The 18,997-nt window shown below is 50.7% G+C and overlaps 8 protein-coding genes across 8 annotated transcripts; 4 read left to right on the top strand and 4 right to left on the bottom strand.

The window, feature by feature from the left end:
• Positions 1-701: 701 nt before the first annotated feature.
• Positions 702-1,278, top strand: SNOG_08277 (hypothetical protein; the record flags this gene model as incomplete). Its single annotated transcript, XM_001798542.1, has 2 exons — positions 702-1,044; positions 1,112-1,278. 2 exons carry the CDS (start codon positions 702-704, stop codon positions 1,276-1,278), a joined length of 510 nt encoding a protein of 169 aa, XP_001798594.1.
• Positions 1,279-1,785: 507 nt separating this feature from the next.
• Positions 1,786-3,488, top strand: SNOG_08276 (hypothetical protein; the record flags this gene model as incomplete). The annotated part of the gene is made up of 4 exons (XM_001798541.1): positions 1,786-1,845; positions 2,018-2,135; positions 2,183-3,100; positions 3,154-3,488. The coding sequence occupies 4 exons, from the start codon at positions 1,786-1,788 to the stop codon at positions 3,486-3,488; spliced, it is 1,431 nt and encodes a 476-aa protein (XP_001798593.1).
• A 14-nt stretch (positions 3,489-3,502) lies between these two features.
• Positions 3,503-3,965, bottom strand: SNOG_08275 (hypothetical protein; the record flags this gene model as incomplete). Its single annotated transcript, XM_001798540.1, has 2 exons — positions 3,503-3,733; positions 3,813-3,965. 2 exons carry the CDS (start codon positions 3,963-3,965, stop codon positions 3,503-3,505), a joined length of 384 nt encoding a protein of 127 aa, XP_001798592.1.
• Positions 3,966-5,718: 1,753 nt separating this feature from the next.
• SNOG_08274 (hypothetical protein) lies at positions 5,719-13,308 on the top strand (the record flags this gene model as incomplete). The annotated part of the gene is made up of 11 exons (XM_001798539.1): positions 5,719-6,405; positions 6,470-9,521; positions 9,619-11,201; positions 11,457-11,614; positions 11,709-11,767; positions 11,840-11,856; positions 11,906-11,975; positions 12,037-12,284; positions 12,336-12,615; positions 12,695-12,970; positions 13,034-13,308. The coding sequence occupies 11 exons, from the start codon at positions 5,719-5,721 to the stop codon at positions 13,306-13,308; spliced, it is 6,705 nt and encodes a 2,234-aa protein (XP_001798591.1).
• A 108-nt stretch (positions 13,309-13,416) lies between these two features.
• SNOG_08271 (hypothetical protein) lies at positions 13,417-13,612 on the bottom strand (the record flags this gene model as incomplete). Its single annotated transcript, XM_001798538.1, has 2 exons — positions 13,417-13,497; positions 13,538-13,612. The coding sequence occupies 2 exons, from the start codon at positions 13,610-13,612 to the stop codon at positions 13,417-13,419; spliced, it is 156 nt and encodes a 51-aa protein (XP_001798590.1).
• Positions 13,613-14,487: 875 nt separating this feature from the next.
• On the top strand, positions 14,488-15,414 carry SNOG_08270 (hypothetical protein; the record flags this gene model as incomplete). The annotated part of the gene is made up of 1 exon (XM_001798537.1): positions 14,488-15,414. One exon carries the CDS (start codon positions 14,488-14,490, stop codon positions 15,412-15,414), a length of 927 nt encoding a protein of 308 aa, XP_001798589.1.
• Positions 15,415-15,614: 200 nt separating this feature from the next.
• On the bottom strand, positions 15,615-16,270 carry SNOG_08269 (hypothetical protein; the record flags this gene model as incomplete). The annotated part of the gene is made up of 3 exons (XM_001798536.1): positions 15,615-15,920; positions 15,988-16,121; positions 16,171-16,270. 3 exons carry the CDS (start codon positions 16,268-16,270, stop codon positions 15,615-15,617), a joined length of 540 nt encoding a protein of 179 aa, XP_001798588.1.
• A 662-nt stretch (positions 16,271-16,932) lies between these two features.
• SNOG_08268 (hypothetical protein) lies at positions 16,933-18,643 on the bottom strand (the record flags this gene model as incomplete). Its single annotated transcript, XM_001798535.1, has 2 exons — positions 16,933-17,246; positions 17,299-18,643. 2 exons carry the CDS (start codon positions 18,641-18,643, stop codon positions 16,933-16,935), a joined length of 1,659 nt encoding a protein of 552 aa, XP_001798587.1.
• Between the last annotated feature and the right edge of the window lie 354 nt (positions 18,644-18,997).

Here is an 18,997-nt window from a genome sequence, read left to right as displayed (position 1 = left end):
CGCCTCCTACTTCATGTCAGCCACTCCCTCGCGTAAGCATCTCTCAGTGAGTTGCAAATATTTCTGGAGGCCGTTGTCGTTCGCGATCACGGAGCCCGGACTCCGCCCGCACACAACATCGACCGTACTACGAGCCTACATGAACGAAATCGCAGATGGAAAGGCCTTTCGAGAACGCGAGCTCTCTTAAATTACCTGTTCAGATTTGACATTTCTAAAGCCTGAGCTAACTAGACCTTTTTGTCCAAAACTTAAAATTTTGATACTTATCAGTACGTACGCCTGATGGAGCCTCATTAGGTAACATACTGACCGTAGGAAGAGACTCAGAAGACTATATCTAAGCCATGTCTCAAAAACCCGTCCTCGTCCCCACAGCTTCCCTACATGGCAAAGTCGCCATCGTCACAGGCTCAAGCCGTGGTATTGGTAGAGGAATTGCCCTTGAACTCGCCAGTCGGGGGTGCAGTGTTGTCATCAACTATGCGAACAGCAAAGGTGGCGCCGATGAGACCGTGAAGGCAATTGAGGCATTTGGAAATGGATGCTAGAGCAGTCAGTATCCAGGCCGATGTAACCAAGGTCCGTGACAACAACCAGCCACTCTTTCGTGTGAAGCGTGCTAAGCACCGGAAAAGGTTGCCGAGATCGAGCGTCTGTTCCAAGAAGGCAAAAGGCACTTCGGGAAAATTAATATTGTCATGAGCAACAGCGGGACTGAGTCATTCGACAACACTGAAGACATCACTGAAGAATTGTTCGATCATGTCTTTAGCTTGAATGCACGTGCGCAATTCTTCATTGGCCAGGCAGCATGGAAGCATCTCGAAGACAACGGTCGTCTGGTACTCATGAGCTCGATATCAGCTGGCAAAGTCGGGATCAAGAGACATGCGCTGTACAGTTCATCAAAGATGGCGGTCATCGGCATGGTAAAGTCATTTGCCACTGACTTTGGTGCGCGTCGCATCACGGTGAATGGTATTGCACCGGGTGGAGTTTTGTCAGACATGTTCTACCAGAACTGTTGGAATTACATCCCAGGTAAGCTTGAAAGAAGAGTTTGGATGCGCATCAGGCCTTGACAAAATTATCGTAGGCGCTACACCAGATTGGCCTGCTAAAAAGCTTGAAGAGCTCACCGCAAAGGCATGTCCACTGGGTCGATGCGCTGTGCCAGAGGATATAGCACGCGTAGTTGCTTTCCTTGCATCCGATGACGGCGGATGGGTAAACGGTGCGTCAGATCAATGTATGCGCAAGCCGCCATTTTGCTAATGTCATACAATAGGTGAAGTAATTACAGTCTCTGGTGGATTCGTTTGAGGCGGGGAATTCACTCTCGAAAGTTCCGCCGCGTAGTACTGCAGATTATCACATACGACTGGAAGCGACCCGGGTGCCTGAAGCTATACACGGGGCCTACTGTCGCCATTGAAACCTAACAATACTGTGTACAACTTCAGGCTATCACATATCCCTATCTAATTTCCGTTGCATATCAAAACCTGCAGTACCTAGCAAATGCTATACATCCTTGACCTCATATTGAACATATCGAATTCTCTTTGATGGTGCTTAAAGTTGTGAACAGAGCGCGCACGAAAACTAGTGAGGGTGTTGATTTAGAACTTGGCTATTAGAAACAGGTTACGAGCAGAGATCAAGAAAGTAAACCAACCACCGAGTATATGTGGACAGATTTTAATCGCAATAGCCTCGGAAGTCATCTAGTTGTTCCTCTTGCTCAGATGGAGCTTGTAAAAATTCGTTTTGCATCTCAATATGGATAAATGCCTTCGGAGCAGACATTCTGAGAGGATGAGAGCGTGTTTTCCGAGCGATGTAAGCAGTGCATCCAACGTTTGTGCCCGGGTGCCGAGACCCGAACACCCTTTGCAGTGTCAGCACGATACCAGGTACAACTCAACAGACGCGCAAGACGTGAGCAGACTACTAAAGTACCGATTTTATCGTGAAAACGAATGTGTAGATCCACAACTACACTGCTTGCCAGGTTGCGAATCAAAAACTTAACAAGTACGACTCTTCCGATTACGAGCGCAAAATTATTCCCACCGACATGACTGCCCAAAACGTGCCTAGCGAGACTCATGTCATCATCATTGGTGCAGGTGCGTAGCCGGGTCCAGTGACACTCCACGTAAGCTCACAGCAACAGGCATCACCGGTCTTGTCCTAGCGCAGGCACTCAAGAAAGAGGGTATTCGTTATTCCATTTTCGAGAAGGACGAATCGCTCAACGTGCGTAGCAATGAGTGGACTATGGCCATTCATTGGGCCCTTGAGAGGCTCGAGACTCTCTTGCCGCCAGAAGCGTATGCAAACATGGAAAAGGCTTCATGCAATCCTGCCGTACCCATCAATGCGGGTGGTAACTATCCCATCATACACGCAGAGACTGGAAACATAATTGCTGGAGTTCCGTACAAGAGAGGCCTGAGGGTCCCTCGAAGTAAGATGCGAGCACTGTGTGGTGAAGGGATTGACGTCCAGTATGGCAAACACGTACAAGACATCAATTTCGGAGCGGACGGGCAAGGTGTGGCCGTCAAGTTCCAGGACGGCACAGAGGTATCAGGTACCATAGTTGTTGGTGCAGACGGCACTCGATCTCGTTGCCGCGAAGTCGCACTGAACTCTGCGGAAAAGGCCGCAACCACGCCGTTTCCGATCTGGCACATGAACCTGACTGTATGCTACGGCGATGCCGAAAAAGCGCGTTACGTGCGATCTGAGTTCCCCACCAGCTTTCTGGCACTCAGTGAGCGCTCTTTCCACGCTTTCCAGTCCATCTCCAGCATGCCAGACGGCCCAGACCATCCGGAGAGTTGGGTGTTTCATTTGGCAATGGCGTGGCGAGGAGAAGCGAGACACGACCTTAGCTATGCAGAACGCCTAGCTATCATTAAGGAGAAGGCTGATGGGCTCGCTGAGCCTGCACGTTCCTCCTTCAAGTGGATTCCAGATGGCACACAGGTCCACAAGGCCGACATCAGCTACTGGGTTACCGAGCCCTGGGATAATCACCAGGGACGTCTCACTCTTGTGGGCGATGCAGCGCATCCAATGCCACCATGTTCGTATCACACGCCCCTCTCACATCTCGAAGTTAACTAACACGAGGTATAGACCGCGGCCAGGGACTCAACCATTGTATTGCTGACATCTTTGAACTCGTGGGCAACATTAAAAAAGCCGCTTCGGGCGAGTCGACCTGGGACGCTACAATTTCAGCTTACGAGGCAGAAATGATTCCGCGTGGCGCTGAAGAGGTGAAATGCTCCATTGAGAATGGAATTATGCTCCACGATTGGGAGAAAGTAAAGCAAAGTCCAGTCTTTACCGCTGGTTTCAAGCCAATGAAGGGTCATGATACATGGGAGACAAACAAGGACCACGAAGAAAACCAGAAAAAAGCTGAAGCGGCTCGCGGGATGAGAAATAATGTGGTTACCACTACATAGCGCTCAACTATCTACTAGCCTTCCACAAGCTTGCCATCTGCCACATGTTTCTCGAACCAGCCAAAAGACATCATCGTGCTTGGTCCGTCCGCAAAGTTGCCGTGATCTGGGTTTACGACACTCATGTAGTGCGGATCGTTTTTCACACTAACGTAGTCTTCAATGTTGCGGAATACAATCGTGACAAATGCGTCATAAGGAGAGCGGTTGATGGAAGGCAGATTGGGAAATAGATTCTCGATGTCCTTCATCAACTCTGACGTGTTGTGTTGCTCAAACCAAAGTCAGGCTAGATAGTCGTCACGGGGTCCGTGGGGGACTCACCATTGTGTAATCGACGATTTTCTTCTCCACGAGGAGATGTTTCAGATGTCCGGCGTGCGTCTCGCTGATGTACTTGTGATAAGCATCTTCGTCCATGCCCGGCTTCCGTTTGGCGGAGATCGTGACCGAGAACAGTCCCTGTGATTTGCCCATATTGTCGAACTTTGTGATGGCGACACTTAAGATGATGGAAGATTTGCAGATATACAAAGTCTTACATGAGATGCAACGGATACTATCTCGATCCCTTTATAAAGTTTGCGCCAAATAGAAGTCTGAACCTTGTAAGTGAGATGGACGAACCCAAGGCATGTCTTCTCACAGCAAACACATCAGAAGAGGCAAGACGGCTTGGCTGGTCGGACAAGTGCTGATGGGCCGATGCTGGTACTGCAGGCTACGTGCAGGCCGGAACCCGGCCAGGAACTATCGAAGCGATACGAAGTGTGCGGCATTCGGCGTCCAGAAGTGCCGCACGGACGCGATGCTCGATTGGCACTGGCAACCCAGGCAAAGAAGCAACAACGGGCACACCATTCCATTGACAGGGGTTTCTCGGTAACGGCTCACTATGGTAGCCAAGCCTGAAGTGAAAGCTTGAAGTGATACAACAGTTGCGAGACGCCTGACTGAAGTGCACAACTCCTTTGTACGCGATACCTTCACTTCAACATTTCCACTCCTTTTCAACAAGAATGGAGCCCGTGGTATCATCAGCACCATTCATGCCTCCTATCCACGCTATGAAGCAAGGCCAAATATATCTCTTTGGTGACCTTACTGGTCCCTTCGAAGATGATCTCAGACAACTCCTTCATTGCAAGAGCAATGCGTTGCTGCAGTCCTTCTTCGATCAGGTCAACTATGCATATCGACAAGAGTTTGCCCTACTTCCTGCAGAGCAACAAGAATGGCTGCCACGATTCACTGACCTTGTCGATCTTGTTTCGAACTTTGAAGGTTCAGTCGGTGCGAGAGCTCTGAGATTTGGGCTTTTGTGTGTATACCAGTTGGGTCGATTCATACTGTAAGCATCCTGTCCCCGTTTGAATCCTGTGTTCGTTCGACGGATATGTACTCATCCTTCCCTAGTTCGAACTCTTATACCCCTGAGTTTAATCCCTATATCATCGGGGTATGCACTGGCTCGTTTGCTGCTGCTGCAGTTTCCTCGTCAAGAACCATGGCAGAGCTGGTCCCTGCGGGTGTTGAAGCAGCACTTGCAGCCTTCAGAACAGGGCTACACTCTCTGAAGATGCAGCGGGACATTGAACCAGCTGCGACAGAAGATGCACAGTCATGGTCTTTCATTGCCAGTATGACCGAAAGCGAAGCCCTGGAAAATATTGGAGCATTCATCTCAAAAGATGTAGGTATCCCAGGGACCGGGATACTCAGTTGAGCTGACAAGATTCGACAGAACCCCACAAAGAGCCAACGGCCCTACATCAGCGCTGTGTCTCCGTCCAAAGGCGTAACAATAAGCGGACCGCCTCGCACACTTGCCCGATTCGTAAAGTGTTGTGGTATCAAGGCACACACTATTCCCATACTATCGCCATACCACGCCAACCATCTCTACGGGCCAGATGATATCGATGAAGTGCTTGGCTGCCTACGGGATGATCAATTGAGTACGTATCGTCAACGTACTCCATTCCTATCCATAGCAACTGGTGCAGAAGTGATAGCTAGTGATTTGATAGGGCTTCTGCGTCACGCTGTAACAACCACTCTCTGCGAACAGGTGCGTTGGGACAGACTCTGCACAGCGCTCAAGTCTAGCCTTGCGCAACACCCATCTCTGGAGTCGTGCGTGGTGTTCCCAGTCACGTCGAACGCAGCCAGTTTGCTTGCTTCCGCGCTTCGAAATGAATTACAGCTTACAGTCGAAGTATCCGACTCAATGAACAGCAAGGTGGAGCGCACGCACACAAGCCCGGCACCTGGCAAGTTCCAAGACTCGAAAATCGCCATTGTAGGTTTCTCGGGTCGCTTTCCAGAGGCGGCCTCGAACGATGAACTTTGGCAAGTCCTCAAGGCTGCTCGTGACTGTCACCGAACTATCCCCGAAGACAGATTCGACTGGGAAGCCCATTTTGATCCGACTGGAAAGAAGAAGAATCACAGCCGCGTCAAATATGGGTGTTTCATCAACGAACCAGGCGTGTTTGACACTGCTTTCTTTAACATTTCCCCTCGCGAGGCCGAAAACACGGACCCTGCACAACGTCTGGCTCTTATGGCGGCCTACGAAGCTATAGAGATGGCTGGATTTGTACCAGACAGGACAGCTTCTACACAGCGCGATCGGGTTGGTGTCTTCTTTGGCACCACAAGTGATGACTGGAGGGAGGTAAACAGCGGGCAGAACATCGACACCTATTTCATTCCAGGAGGTAATCGCGCTTTCGTCCCCGGACGCATCAACTACTTTTTCCGCTTTTCTGGACCGAGCATATCAGTAGACACGGCGTGTTCGTCCAGTTTCGCAGCCATTTCGACGGCATGTAACTACCTTTGGCAAGGCGACTGCGACTCAGCCATCACAGGAGGCACGAATGTGATTACAAATCCAGACAACTTCGTTGGCGTAAGTTTTGTCAATCCGTGCGCAAGATGTGGTAGTAAAGCTGACTTCTCTCCCCCCTTTGCAGCTCGATCGTGGGCACTTCCTCTCCGCTACGGGCAACTGCAACCCTTTCGACGATTCAGCATCCGGCTACTGTCGTGCAGACGCTGTGGGCGTGGTGGTACTGAAGCGGCTCGAGGATGCCATCGCCGACCGCGACCCCATCTTTGGAGTCATTGCCGGAAGTAGTACGAACCATTGCGGGCAGACAGTGTCCATAACACGGCCGCATGAGGGAGACCAGCTGTCGCTCTTCAAGCGTATCTTACGCCACACCAACACGGATCCGCTCGATGTCAGCTATGTCGAGATGCACGGGACCGGCACACAGGCGGGAGACGCGGCTGAGATGCGTTCTGTGCTGTCAGCCTTTGCGTGGGACCACAAGCGGAGTAAAATGAGTCCATCGCGGCCGCTACACCTTGGTGCTATCAAGGCCAATGTCGGCCATGCAGAGTCGGCCTCGGGCGTGACGGCACTGATCAAAGTGTTGATGATGATGAAGCACAGCGAGATCCCTCCGCACCGCCTAGATGGAAAACTGAACCACAACTATCCGGTTGACATGGCGGAGCGCAACGTTCATATCCCTTTCAAGGCGACTCCATGGCGACGCTCAGACTGTGCGAGCGGCAAGCGCATGGCGTTTCTCAATAACTTCAGTGCAGCTGGTGGCAACACGGCGCTGCTGTTGGAAGACGCGCCAGACCACCAGGACGTTGCGTGCACACGGCCCGACGCACGTTCCGTATTGCCTGTCGCTGTCACTGCCCGAACACCACAGTCACTGACGGACAACATTCGCGCTCTTATCGATCATCTCGATGCGCACCCAGATACATCCCTGTCGTCGCTTTCTTACACGACTACAGCGCGTCGAGCTCATTACAAGTTTCGCGTTCTTGTGTCTGGCGCCGATGTCGCTGCCATCAAGGCTGCGCTGCAGCGTTGTCTCGACCCTTCAGCACCCGTGAAGGCCGTCAAGGCCATCCCGCCCAAGGTCGCTTATGCTTTCACAGGACAGGGTACATTGTATCCCGGCATCGCAAAGGAACTCTTCGAGCACGTTGCATCTTTTCGCGATGACCTTGTGCGCTTTGATCGTATTGCACGATGCCATGGCTTCCCATCCTTCCTGCCCCTGATTACTGGCGAGGAACAACATGTCGACGCAAAGACGAGTGACCCCGTCGCGTCGCACCTAGCTATCACGTGTGTGCAAATGGCACTCACACATATGTGGAAGGCCTTGGCTGGAGAACCATCATGCGTTATTGGTCATAGCTTAGGCGAGTATGCCGCCTTGTATACAGCACGAGTCCTGAGCGCAAGCGACACTATCTTTCTGGTAGGCGGTCGGGCGCAGTTGCTAGTCAAGCATTGTTCCAAGGGAACCCATGCAATGCTTGCAGTCAAGGCGCCTACAGACATCATTGCGTCTGATGTGGACGCCTCTGGTTGCGTGGTTGCATGCATCAATTCCCCAGTGAGCACGACAGTCAGTGGGCCTACGGAAGCCATTGCACATTTGGCAACCTCTTTGAAAGACAAAGGCCTGGAAGCGGTGCTACTCGAGCTTCCATACGCTTTTCATTCTACTCAGGTGGAACCCATTTTGAGCGAGTTTGAGAATCTGGCGAACTGTATCAGTTTTGATGAGCCTGTCGTACCGTACATGTCTCCACTTCTTGCCAGAACGGTCACTGGCCCTGGCATTCTGAATGCTTCTTACCTTGCGCAGGCGACCAGGCGCTGCGTCGACTTCCGGGGAGCCATCGATGCTGCTCAAGAGTCGAAGCTTGTTGATGGCAGCACTATCTGGCTGGAGCTAGGCACTCATCCTGCTTGTTCGGGCATGCTCAGACAGACCATTGGCACACATGTAGTCACCGCCACCACGCTGAGAAAAGATGGGCAGACGTGGAAAACGCTTGTAGCTGCCCTCGACGCAATGTACCGCACAGGGATTGACCTTCGGTGGGATGTATTCCACCGTGGATTTGACGCGGCGCAAAAGGTTCTTGCTCTGCCCAGCTACAAGTGGTCTCTTCGGAGGTATTGGATACAATACCGACATAACTTCTGTCTCACCAAGGGAGATGATCCAGCTGGTCTCGTCCCACAGACAGATGCAATTTCTGGACCTCCAGTCAATGTACCCTCGCTCTCTTCTTCGGTCCATCGCGTAGTTGAGGAGACGACGTCCACGGAGAAGGCGTCCTTACTCACCGAATCCAATCTTCACGACCCTCGTCTACTTCCAATCGTATCCGGCCACAAAGTCAACACTGCCATGCTATGTCCGTCTTCCTTGTATGCTGACATGGCTCTCACTATCGGTAAACACATGCTAAGGTCTAATGGCACGTTCCAGGAGCAGACAGGTCTGGATTGTAGAACGATGAATGTCAAAAATCCGCTGATTGTGCAGCCCGACGCAACTACTCAGCTGCTCAGAGTCCTTGCTGAGGCCGATTGGCACAAGAAAGAGATATCTTTGAAATTCTTCAGCGTTGACGCCAACGCACGCAAATTGGCAGATCACGCATCATGTCTAGTCAAGGTGACAGACAAACAAAGCTGGGTGGGAGAATGGAAACGCAACGCCTACCTTGTTTCAAGCCGCATAGAGACTCTCCGCAAGGCGGTAGACGCTGGAAGCGCCCACAAACTTAAACGAGGCCTCGCTTACAAACTTTTTGCCAGCCTAGTTGATTATTCTAGTGCATACCAAGGCATGGAGCAGGTCATATTGGATAGCGAGCGTCTCGAAGCCACTGCGCTCGTCAAGTTCCAGGTTGATGATGGAGGGTTCGATTGGAATCCCTGCTGGATTGACAGTCTTGGTCATATTGCTGGCTTCATCATGAATGGAAACGACAACATCTACTCGAAAGACCAAGTCTTTATCAACCATGGTTGGGACGCCATGCGATGTGGGAAGGCAGTGGAGCACGGAAAGACGTACACGACTTACAATCGCATGCAACTAGAGAGTGGCACCATGTATGTCGGTGACACATACGTGTTCGATGGTGATGAGGTCATTGCGCTGTTTGAGGGTGTCAAGGTATTTCGCACGCGACTGCTTGGAGGCTTCGAATACTAACCCGCAATAGTTTCAAGGAGTCAATCGCTCAGTTTTGGACCATCTTCTACCTGGGAAACGCACAGCAAAGGGAGCGAAGGCCGTCGCGATACCTGTTCAGAACAAGCAAAGCGGAAAGAACGCATCTCCAAAACCAGCCAAACAGCATCATACCCCGCGACCTACTGTGACCGCCATTCCGTCGAAGCCATCGTCTGGCAAAATCGCAAAGATAATGAAGATATTACAAGACGAGGCGCAGATGAGTGAAGACGAACTGGATCTGGATGCAGAGTTCACAGATCTTGGCGTTGACTCTTTGTTGTCCTTGACTATAGTCAGCCGGCTACGAGACGAGCTCGACATTGAGTTACCAGCCTCTGCCTTTGTGGAGCATTCCACGGTCAGATCGTTCATCGCTTTCGCTAGCGGAGACGAGTCTGCGGTGTCTTCTTCAATCTCTAGCGGCGCTTCGACACCAGTTCTAGCGGGTTTGAAAGACGAGGAGACCTACCTCACTGATGCCACCTCGGTCGATGGGGACAGCGACGATTCTGACACAAACATCATGCTGCTTATTCGGAAGATCATATCTGAAGAAACAGGGACTGCTCTAGAAGAAATCTCAACAACGGCTTCCCTTGCGGAATTCGGATTAGACTCCTTACTGGGACTCACAATTATGAGCAGACTTTCTGAGCAAATCGACGCGACATTGCCGACGAGTCTTTTCGTAGAGAACGACACATTGGGAGAAGTTGAGGCAGTCCTTAGGGAAGCTGGATTAATCAAGCCTGAGAAGCAAAGCCAAAAGGTCGAACGCATGAACAGGTCGTCTTCTGGCTCCAGAATTGACGCGAAGCCCGTATCTGGTTTTCCGCATTTTTCGGCTGCGCGCGTGGCACCCCACGCAAGTTCACTGCTTCTCCAAGGATCTTCCAAACGGGCCAAGAGGAACTTGTTCCTCTTCCCGGATGGAGCGGGATCCGCATCCTCGTACCATGCACTCGCAGACATCTCCCCAGATGTGGCCGTGTATGGTCTAAACTGCCCTTGGTTGAAAAATCCGCAAGATCTCAAATGCTCGCTCGAAGAGTATGTTACAAAATTTCTCGTCGAGATTCAGCGTCGCCAGCCCAGCGGCCCGTACCATTTCGGCGGTGTGTCCGCTGGAGGCATCTTGGCGTACGAAGCAGCGCAACAACTTGCACGCATCGGGGAGAAGGTAGATACTCTACTACTGCTCGACACCCCTGATCCAGTTGGACTCGAGAACCCGAACCAGCGCATGTACGACTTCTTAGACTCTCTCGGCATGTTTGGTATGAGTGGCAAAGCACCTACATGGCTTCGTCCGCATTTTGACGCCTTCCTTGCGCTGCTCGATGCTTACGATGTGAAGAAGTTTCAGGGGTCATCGGTTCCGCAAATTCACATCATATATGCACGCGACGGTATGTGCAAGCACGAAAGTGATCCTCGCCCAGAGCTACGCCCTGATGACCCGCGCGAGATGTTGTGGCTTCTGAACAATCGAACGGACTTCAGCGGCGCGGGATGGAACTCTTTGGTAGGCAAGGAGAATTTGCACATCAGCGTTCTGGACGATGTAAATCACTACACGATCATGCAGCCTGGACCTTCGATGCAAGAGCTCTCCGCGCGCATTGCGCGTGCCTTGGAATCTTCTTAAATTGTCTCTTTAGTATTTGCTTTAGTATAGGCGTTCTTTTCCTTGTAGTATAATATATACTTTCCTCCTTTTTTGACATAGTTCCAGTATCGGCGACACTGCTTGCTGATCTAAACTACTCTCCGCTAACAGTAAAATTGACTTTCAGATTGTATATTCAAAGCCTCGTCAATGTCCTTGGAAGTGACACTGACCCTTTGGGTATATCTGGTTGCTTACATGATATGACAGTTTGTCTTTGACAACAGCTACAACAGAGGTGCAACACACATGGATGGGTGCGGCGCTTTGATGGTTTGGCGGGGAACGGAATCCGAAGAAGATTCGCAGCTGACAGGCGGCAATGGCGACGCCCGACATCCTCTCTACAATCATAGGGCCACAATGACGTGGGTCTAAACATCTAATTGGCTCTGATGCACCTACCTCATAATCATGAAATTTTTATTATGTATATGCTGCATCGTTACTCTTAGATTTTAGTATTCGCTTCAAAGCCGCGATGGCGTCGAACGAGTTCAAGGTTCTCATTCTTGGAGGAGGTCAGTTGTGAGAAATGCATCTTAGGCGAGGACACTAATGCGAATGAAAAGGCAACTGCGGTCTAACGATAGCTACCGGCTTGAAGAAGGTACGAACGATCTAGCGACTCGACACATGATCAGTAACTCATGCTATAGGCGGGCATCAATTACACTGTATTCGAGCGCGACAGCGAGCATGACTTCTACAATCGCCCTCGTGACTGGGGTGAGCAGTTTCCAAAACATCTGAGATGATTTGCGGCGAATGGACTGATCACGCGTTTTAGGTATGCTGTTGCACTGGGGATCGGAGTACCTAGAAAAAGTCTTGCCCGCCCATCTCAAGGCGCGCGTCCGCGAAATTCGGTGCAATCCTCATCTTACAGATGAAGAGAAACTCACGCCGGTGCCCTTCGTCAACGCGCTTACCGGCGAGGTGATGGCGGAGATTCCGATCGAAGGAATGAGCGTGAACCGTGTTTCGCGAATGAAATTGCGCCGCTTCCTCTCAGAGGGGAATGATCTAAACATACAAGTATGTTGATTTGTTGACCAGTGCGAGCGCGGTTAGCTGACTTTCTACCAGTTCGGCAAAATCTTGCAAAGCATCAGCGTGGATGGTGGCACTGTTACAGCCACCTTCCGAGATGGCAGCAGTGAGACGGGAAACATTGCCATCGGCTGCGATGGTTCGCATTCTAAAGTACGCGAGTTTCTTGTCGGTCGTGAAGCCGCAGCGTTGCAATTTGTAGATCTCACAATGATAAACTTCCCTCAAGGAGGCTATACCGCGGAGGAGGCTCGTCTTCTCCAGACGATGCATCCGATCTTTAAGATTGCCGCGCATCCCCACAAGCCAGGAAATGGTATATTAGCAGGTGATTCTTTACCTTTGAACTCATGGCAACCCACCACTGACCCATACTGTAGCTCTTGACATTCCAGACCCCGAGGATCCAACGACATGGAAGTTCCAGAATTATATTGGCTGGTGGGGGCCACCGTACGCCAAAGATCTCCAAGATCCTAAGAATCGGATGGATTTCTACCGTTCATGGGTGTCTTCATTTTGCGAGCCCTTCCGCACTGGCGGTCTAAAGCTCGACGAGGGAACTGTTGTGCCCGTCTATCCTGGCCAGCAATGGGCACCGACTATGGCATGGGATAATCACGGCGGAAAGGTGACATTAGCTGGTGATGCTGCACATTCGATGCTACCCCGTAAGTCTGTCCAAAGTAGTGCCATTAAACCGGAAGTGACTAAACTGACGATGCCTTGCGCAGAACGCGGCCAAGGCCTGAACAACGCAATAAAGGACGCGTCGGACATTGTCGACGCAGTTGTGGCCGCGGTCAATGGACAAAAGACTTTGAAAGATTCGATCACGGAGTACGAGGCTGAGATGAAGCCTAGAGGAGCGAAGGAAGTCGCACTGTCGTTGGAGCAGGCGCTCAAAGCAAGGAAAACGGATACGCTCAAGGACAGCCCGATCTTCAAACAGGGCTGGAAACGGGGCGATGCCGAAGCTGTGCCTGAGCCTACTGCTGAGAAGGCTTGAGAAATTTACAGGAGCCATAAATATATGACAGCTACGTCTTTTTCTATCGCGTTCATGGTGGTTAGTGAAGACGACATTGTGTCATGTCACTGTCCGCTTTAGCCTCATCTAGCTAGCTCCGGCTCGGATCTTGGCAAGGGGTCGTTCCAGTTTGGCCTGCGCGACGAGCATTCCATCAATCGCATATTTCTAGAGTTCTCTTACTACGTGCTTTGTCCATCCCCGAGACTCTAGAGCTAAGCAGGTATAGCAACGCCAATGGACCATGACGCTCTTCGCTTAGGTACCATGATGTTGAAGCCATTTTGCGCTCCTTCGGAGCCCGGGCAGCGAGAAGCTATGCAGCCAGCCACGGGCCATTGAGCACTCGCAACATGAGCCATTCGATCTTGTCCCGAGGATTGGTGCAGCCTGGGTGAAGAGTCAGGTGACCCATCTCAGTTGCAATGCGACAACAAAGGTTCAAGCAAGCGAGGCACCCAAGTCGCAACACCCTCGCACTGGATACTTTACCGTTATCTATTCTGAATCTATTTTGAAGTATCAAGATAATTCCAATGGATCTCAGCCCTAACCTAGCGAACTGGCTAGGAGTTTTTGCCGTTGTGGTTGCTCTAGTAAGCTTACCGCGCAACAAAAGGCTCTCACTCGTAGCATTTTCTAACCGCTTGATAGATCACTACCTATGTGACAGGATACGCGTTTTACAACCTTTATTTCCATCCACTAAGAAACTTCCCTGGTCCTAAGCTTTGGGCAGCATCGCGTTTGCCTTGGTGTTACCACCAGTACAAAGGCCAGCTGCATTATCGGCTGCTACAACTACACATCAAGTATGGCAAGACCGTTCGTGTAGCCCCTACAGAGCTGTCTTACATCGACTCTGAAGCTTGGAAAGCAATCTATGGCCAACGCAAAGAAGAGATGGGCAAAGATCCAATCTTTCGCTTGCACACACCAACTGGCGCGCAAAATATTCTTGTCGCAGATAGGCAAACACACACTCGACAACGTCGACTTTTATCTCATGCCTTCTCCGAGTCAGCTCTTCGTGAACAAGAGCCGATTTTGCAGCTCTACGCGGGAAAGCTGGTTGATCAAATCTCCTTTCGGTCCAGCCAAGGTCCTGTGGATATCGTGTCATGGTTGACATTTGCTTCTTTCGACCTCATCGGCCACATGTCTTTTGGAGAAAACTTTGGCTGCCTGGATAAGGGCGAATATGCGCCATTCGTGCAGTCGATCACTGCAATGGCGTCAGAACTTACGTTCAACCAGATGTCGAAGTACTGGGGGCTCATGGGAGTAAGGCAGTACTTTACACCTAAAAAGCTTCTTGGCCAGCGCATGAAGAACATCAAAACCGCCATGCAGACAGTACAACGACGCATTCAAAATGGCTCCGAACACCGAGATTTCCTCCACTACATCCTCTCCGCAAACGATGAGAAAGGCATGAGCCCTGCTGAAATCAACGTGAACGCTTTTTCAATCAGCATTGCAGGGTCAGAGTCAACAGCGACTGCGCTCTCCGGTGCTGCTTTCCTTACGCTTACTCACCCGTCCGTGTACACCCGATTGGTAGATGAAGTCCGCTCCGCACACTCCAGCATAGAAGATATCACGCTAGCAAGCACACAGAGACTCGCGTATCTGGACGCAGTCATTACCGAAACTCTACGCATGTATCCGCCAGTTGCAATTACCATGCCTCGCCGTGTACCAGTAGGTGGAGAGACAATCGAAGGCAAATTCGTTCCTGAGGGCATGACTGTAGGGGTAAATCACTATTCCGCATACCATCACCCTGCGAACTTTTACGAGCCGAACAAGTTCCTTCCCGAGCGTTGGCTGACGGACACACGGGACGCACCGCCGTTCGTCAATGACAACAAAGAATGCATGCAGCCTTTCTCTTATGGACCCAGAAACTGTTTGGGCAAAAACATTGCGAGAGCTGAGATGCGATTACTCTTCGCAAAACTCTTGTTCAAGTTCGACTGGCGACTTGAAGATGGACAGGAGCAATGGTTGGAGCAGAAGTTGCAAGGGTTCTGGCAGAAGAAGCCACTTTATTGCACTCTCAAGCCAGCAGTAAGAGGATGAAACCAATCTGCGGTGGAGGTTTTATAACGCAACCTGCTGCTTTCAGAATATTAAGGGTCGTCTTCGATGGTTCAAAAGAACCAATGTATGCTTCAGGGGACGCGATTGTAGTACGGTCGTGTTTATTGTTGGGCTCATTTATTTCCTGTCTTGCACTACAACAATCCTTAGGCCACTTTCCAATTTAAATGTCCGATCCTTCACTTATCCTTCGCAAACACATCCTCGAATTGCTTGACCATGTCGTCTGTCAACGGAACTGTCGCAAACCGTTTCAAAGCCTCCATGTTCACTTCCTTCGTCAAAACCTCGCCATCTCCAATCAACTCCTCCAGATATTCAAAGTAGCGCACAAAAAAGCCAGGTGTGATTGTGTTGATAAAGACAGCTTCTTCGTCGAACGGGTTGCTGAACTTGTGTGGCAGGCGAATCGGTACGGTGACGAGGTCGCCGGCGCTGGCATCGAGATGGCCGCGTCCTGGGGAATGGAATCGGACTTTTCCTTTCTATGAGGGTGTCAGTAAACTCTTTATATTTATATGGTATAACGCAGAATATGGCAGAGTGACATACAGTTACGTAAAAGCCCTCATCGTGCATTTCGTGGAAATGAAAAACTGGGCCGTCGCTGTGAGGCGGAATGGAGCTCTCGATAATGCAGAGGCGGTATTGCGTCTGTGAACCATCTTCGAGAATGCGGTATTTGTCTTATCCGGGATCAGTGTCTGAACGAAAGCATTAAATCGCGGTACATACATTGACCCAAAAACCTCCACGGGATATTGGCTGGCGAAGCATGTCCAATCGAAAGAGTCTGGGAGTAGTTGTTTGTGCCTTTGTCGACGATGCCGTTCATGTTGAAGTTTGGTGATGCGGGAGGGTGTTTCAAAAGTAGCTTAGTGGCTGATCGTGATATAGAAAGGTGTATGTGAGTGCAATGCCAGCAATTGTTGCGGCGGCTTTGAGCTTTTTTGCACTGGAATGAAATATGCGCTTCAATTCTTGTTTGAACATCTCAACTCCAGTTTCGGCCGGTCATACGATGCATGAGCTGAGCTGACGGCGCTGATGGTGATGTTTGACGGGCGAGAGTTGGTATGGCCCGCGTCCCGGCCGCCGAAATCATCCTTCCCCGGCAAAGCACAGATATCGCTTCCATAACCATTCCCCGCGCTGAGATAGAATTAGCTCTATGGGCAGGAACGTGTCGTATGAGGTCTTAACACCTGTTCGTGACGATTATTGCAACAAGCCCATGACACTAATTTGGAATCACTACTAAAGTTGTGTTCAGAACATTTCGTGAGATCGCCTGACGCTGTCTGAAGACAGGTGTACAGGTGTAGTGGCCTCACAGCGCTCATGATGATGCAAGTTTCACGAATCTAGAACTAGTTGATTTTACTGCGCACTCTTTGTGTAGATGTGACTGTGGGCGTTCATTCTTTCGAAACAAGACTTCAAACAATGGAACCGGGAGTATATGTTGCTTCTGACGTCTTGAACAGCCACTGTACCTTATACTGTGACTGTAATGGGCTCGCCTTCCTTGAGAATCTGCTGAGCTTTCTCAATGCGCTCCAGAATGGCCCCAGTGTCCTTGTCTGCTTTCGCAAACTCCCCGCGAAGGATGTCCTTTACCTTCTCACTGCGCGGGATAAAGGCTGCTTTGAACGGCAGAGGAGGAGAGTTGAAGCCTGAGTGAAAATCGAATCGTCCGACCTTAGCCTCAACCTTCTTTCCATTCACAATCTCCCAGCCTTTCTTGATATCGTAGGCCCAGAGCATACGTGACACGTTTATCATCATGGAGTTGTTACCAATGTATTGACCTGGCGGCAAAATTAGAGAAGAGCCGCACCCTTGCGCGGAAAATGTACTTACCAATGCACTTGCGTCGACCGAATCCAAATTGAGAGTACGGGAGATCTGGATCCTTCAGGAAACGTTCTGGCAGAAATTCGTCCGCGTTTGGATACAACTCTTCGTCCATGGAGATTGCCCAGTGGCCTGGAACAATGGTTGCGCCTTTAGGAATGTGGTAGCCCATATATTCGTCATCCGCAGTAACTGCATGAGGTACACCGCCGGGGAGTACTGGACGCCACCTGTGTACCTCCTTGACGAATGCCAACAGATAAGGCATCTTCTCACAATCCTCAAACGTGGGTAGTCGATCGCGGCCAACAACTCGATCGATCTCCTCCTGGAGGATCTTGACCTTGTCTTGGTGTAGCACGCAGGCAAGTGTAAACACTTGCAGCGTCATGGTGGTGGTATCTGCGCCGGCCTCGTATGTGTTGCCAATGACGTAAGAGAGTTGCGTATCGGTGAGAGCCTTATGCTCCTTCATGGTGAGAATGTCCTTGCACCAGTTGTAACCTCTACGCTGAGTTGCGCCGTTTCGGATCATGGTGAAGAACTCGCGTTCCTCGTCACCCAGGAAGTCAGCAATCTTCTGCCACGGCTTCATGAATCTCGGGAGTTTGTTCAAAAATGGGAGGGAATCCACAATCCAGTTAGTGATGAAGGCGTTATTCAGATTGTCCATGATCGTCTCCACACCCTTCACTTCCTCTTCCTGGCCAGTGGGCATGCGCTTTCCGTACGCTAGAGCGAAGGTCAAGCTAGACGAATAACGATGGTAGCGCTTGAAGAAGTCATCCCGAGTGAGAAATTCCGAGATGAGCTGTTTGCTTTCCAGATCTTGCAGCTCGCGGTAGGTGTTGGACATGCGGGGACTTAGGAATGATCCTTGCAGACGCCGATACCCACGCCACTGCTCTCCGTATGGCAGAATGAGAGACCGGTTGCCTTGGCTGATACATTCTCCAACCATGACTGAGCGAGGTCGAGAGCTGTAGATGTTGCTGCGTTTCTCGAGAAGATCTCTGGCAACTCCATAGGTGCCCAGAAAGATGACGGTACTCGCACCAAATTGCATGCTGAAGATCGGACCGTATTTCTTGTGCATTTCGGTATGAGTAAGCCACGGGTGACTCTTGGGCATTTCCAAAAGATTCCCAACCAGTGGAAGGCCAACAGGTCCGGGTGGCAGTCGTCGACGGAAAGCATAGTAACGGTACGAGATGAAGGCGAGGATGATGGCAGCACCGCCCAAGAAAGTACATGCCACTCGAAGTATAGCTGCCAGAGGTAGGTTTCGTAGAGTGTCCTGTAGGTATACGAGGTACCTCTGAGGCTCGAGTGCCATTACTTTAGCATCCATGGTCGATCAGTACTGAGATGCGTTCGAGGAATTGTTGTAGGAATTATCCACCAACGTTGGACAGGAACCACAGATATGCCATAGTCGCAGCGTGTCAAGGCTTCGATGTCCAATCCCTGCCACGTGATTGTGTATCGACGGATCTTCGCTAGCTCGGGTTCCGAGCTGTCGAACGGAGCACAGTTCACTCATCGTGAATCGGCGGTCTGAGCAGCATCCCCGTACGCTCACTTTATGACGACACCGAAGCAGACGCGGGGTAATCCGGAACATGAGCACCTTTCGTTGAGCGGCTCTCTTTGTTAGCATGTACATTTCCATCAAGCAAAGACGATTTTCTTGACTGATACCATA

The sequence above is a fragment of the Parastagonospora nodorum genome, assembly GCF_000146915.1.
Source record: "Parastagonospora nodorum SN15 chromosome Unknown scaffold_12, whole genome shotgun sequence".
NCBI lineage: Eukaryota > Fungi > Ascomycota > Dothideomycetes > Pleosporales > Phaeosphaeriaceae > Parastagonospora > Parastagonospora nodorum.
The sequence above is the reverse complement of the archived record's forward strand: the minus strand, read 5'-3'. Positions and strand labels throughout refer to the sequence as shown.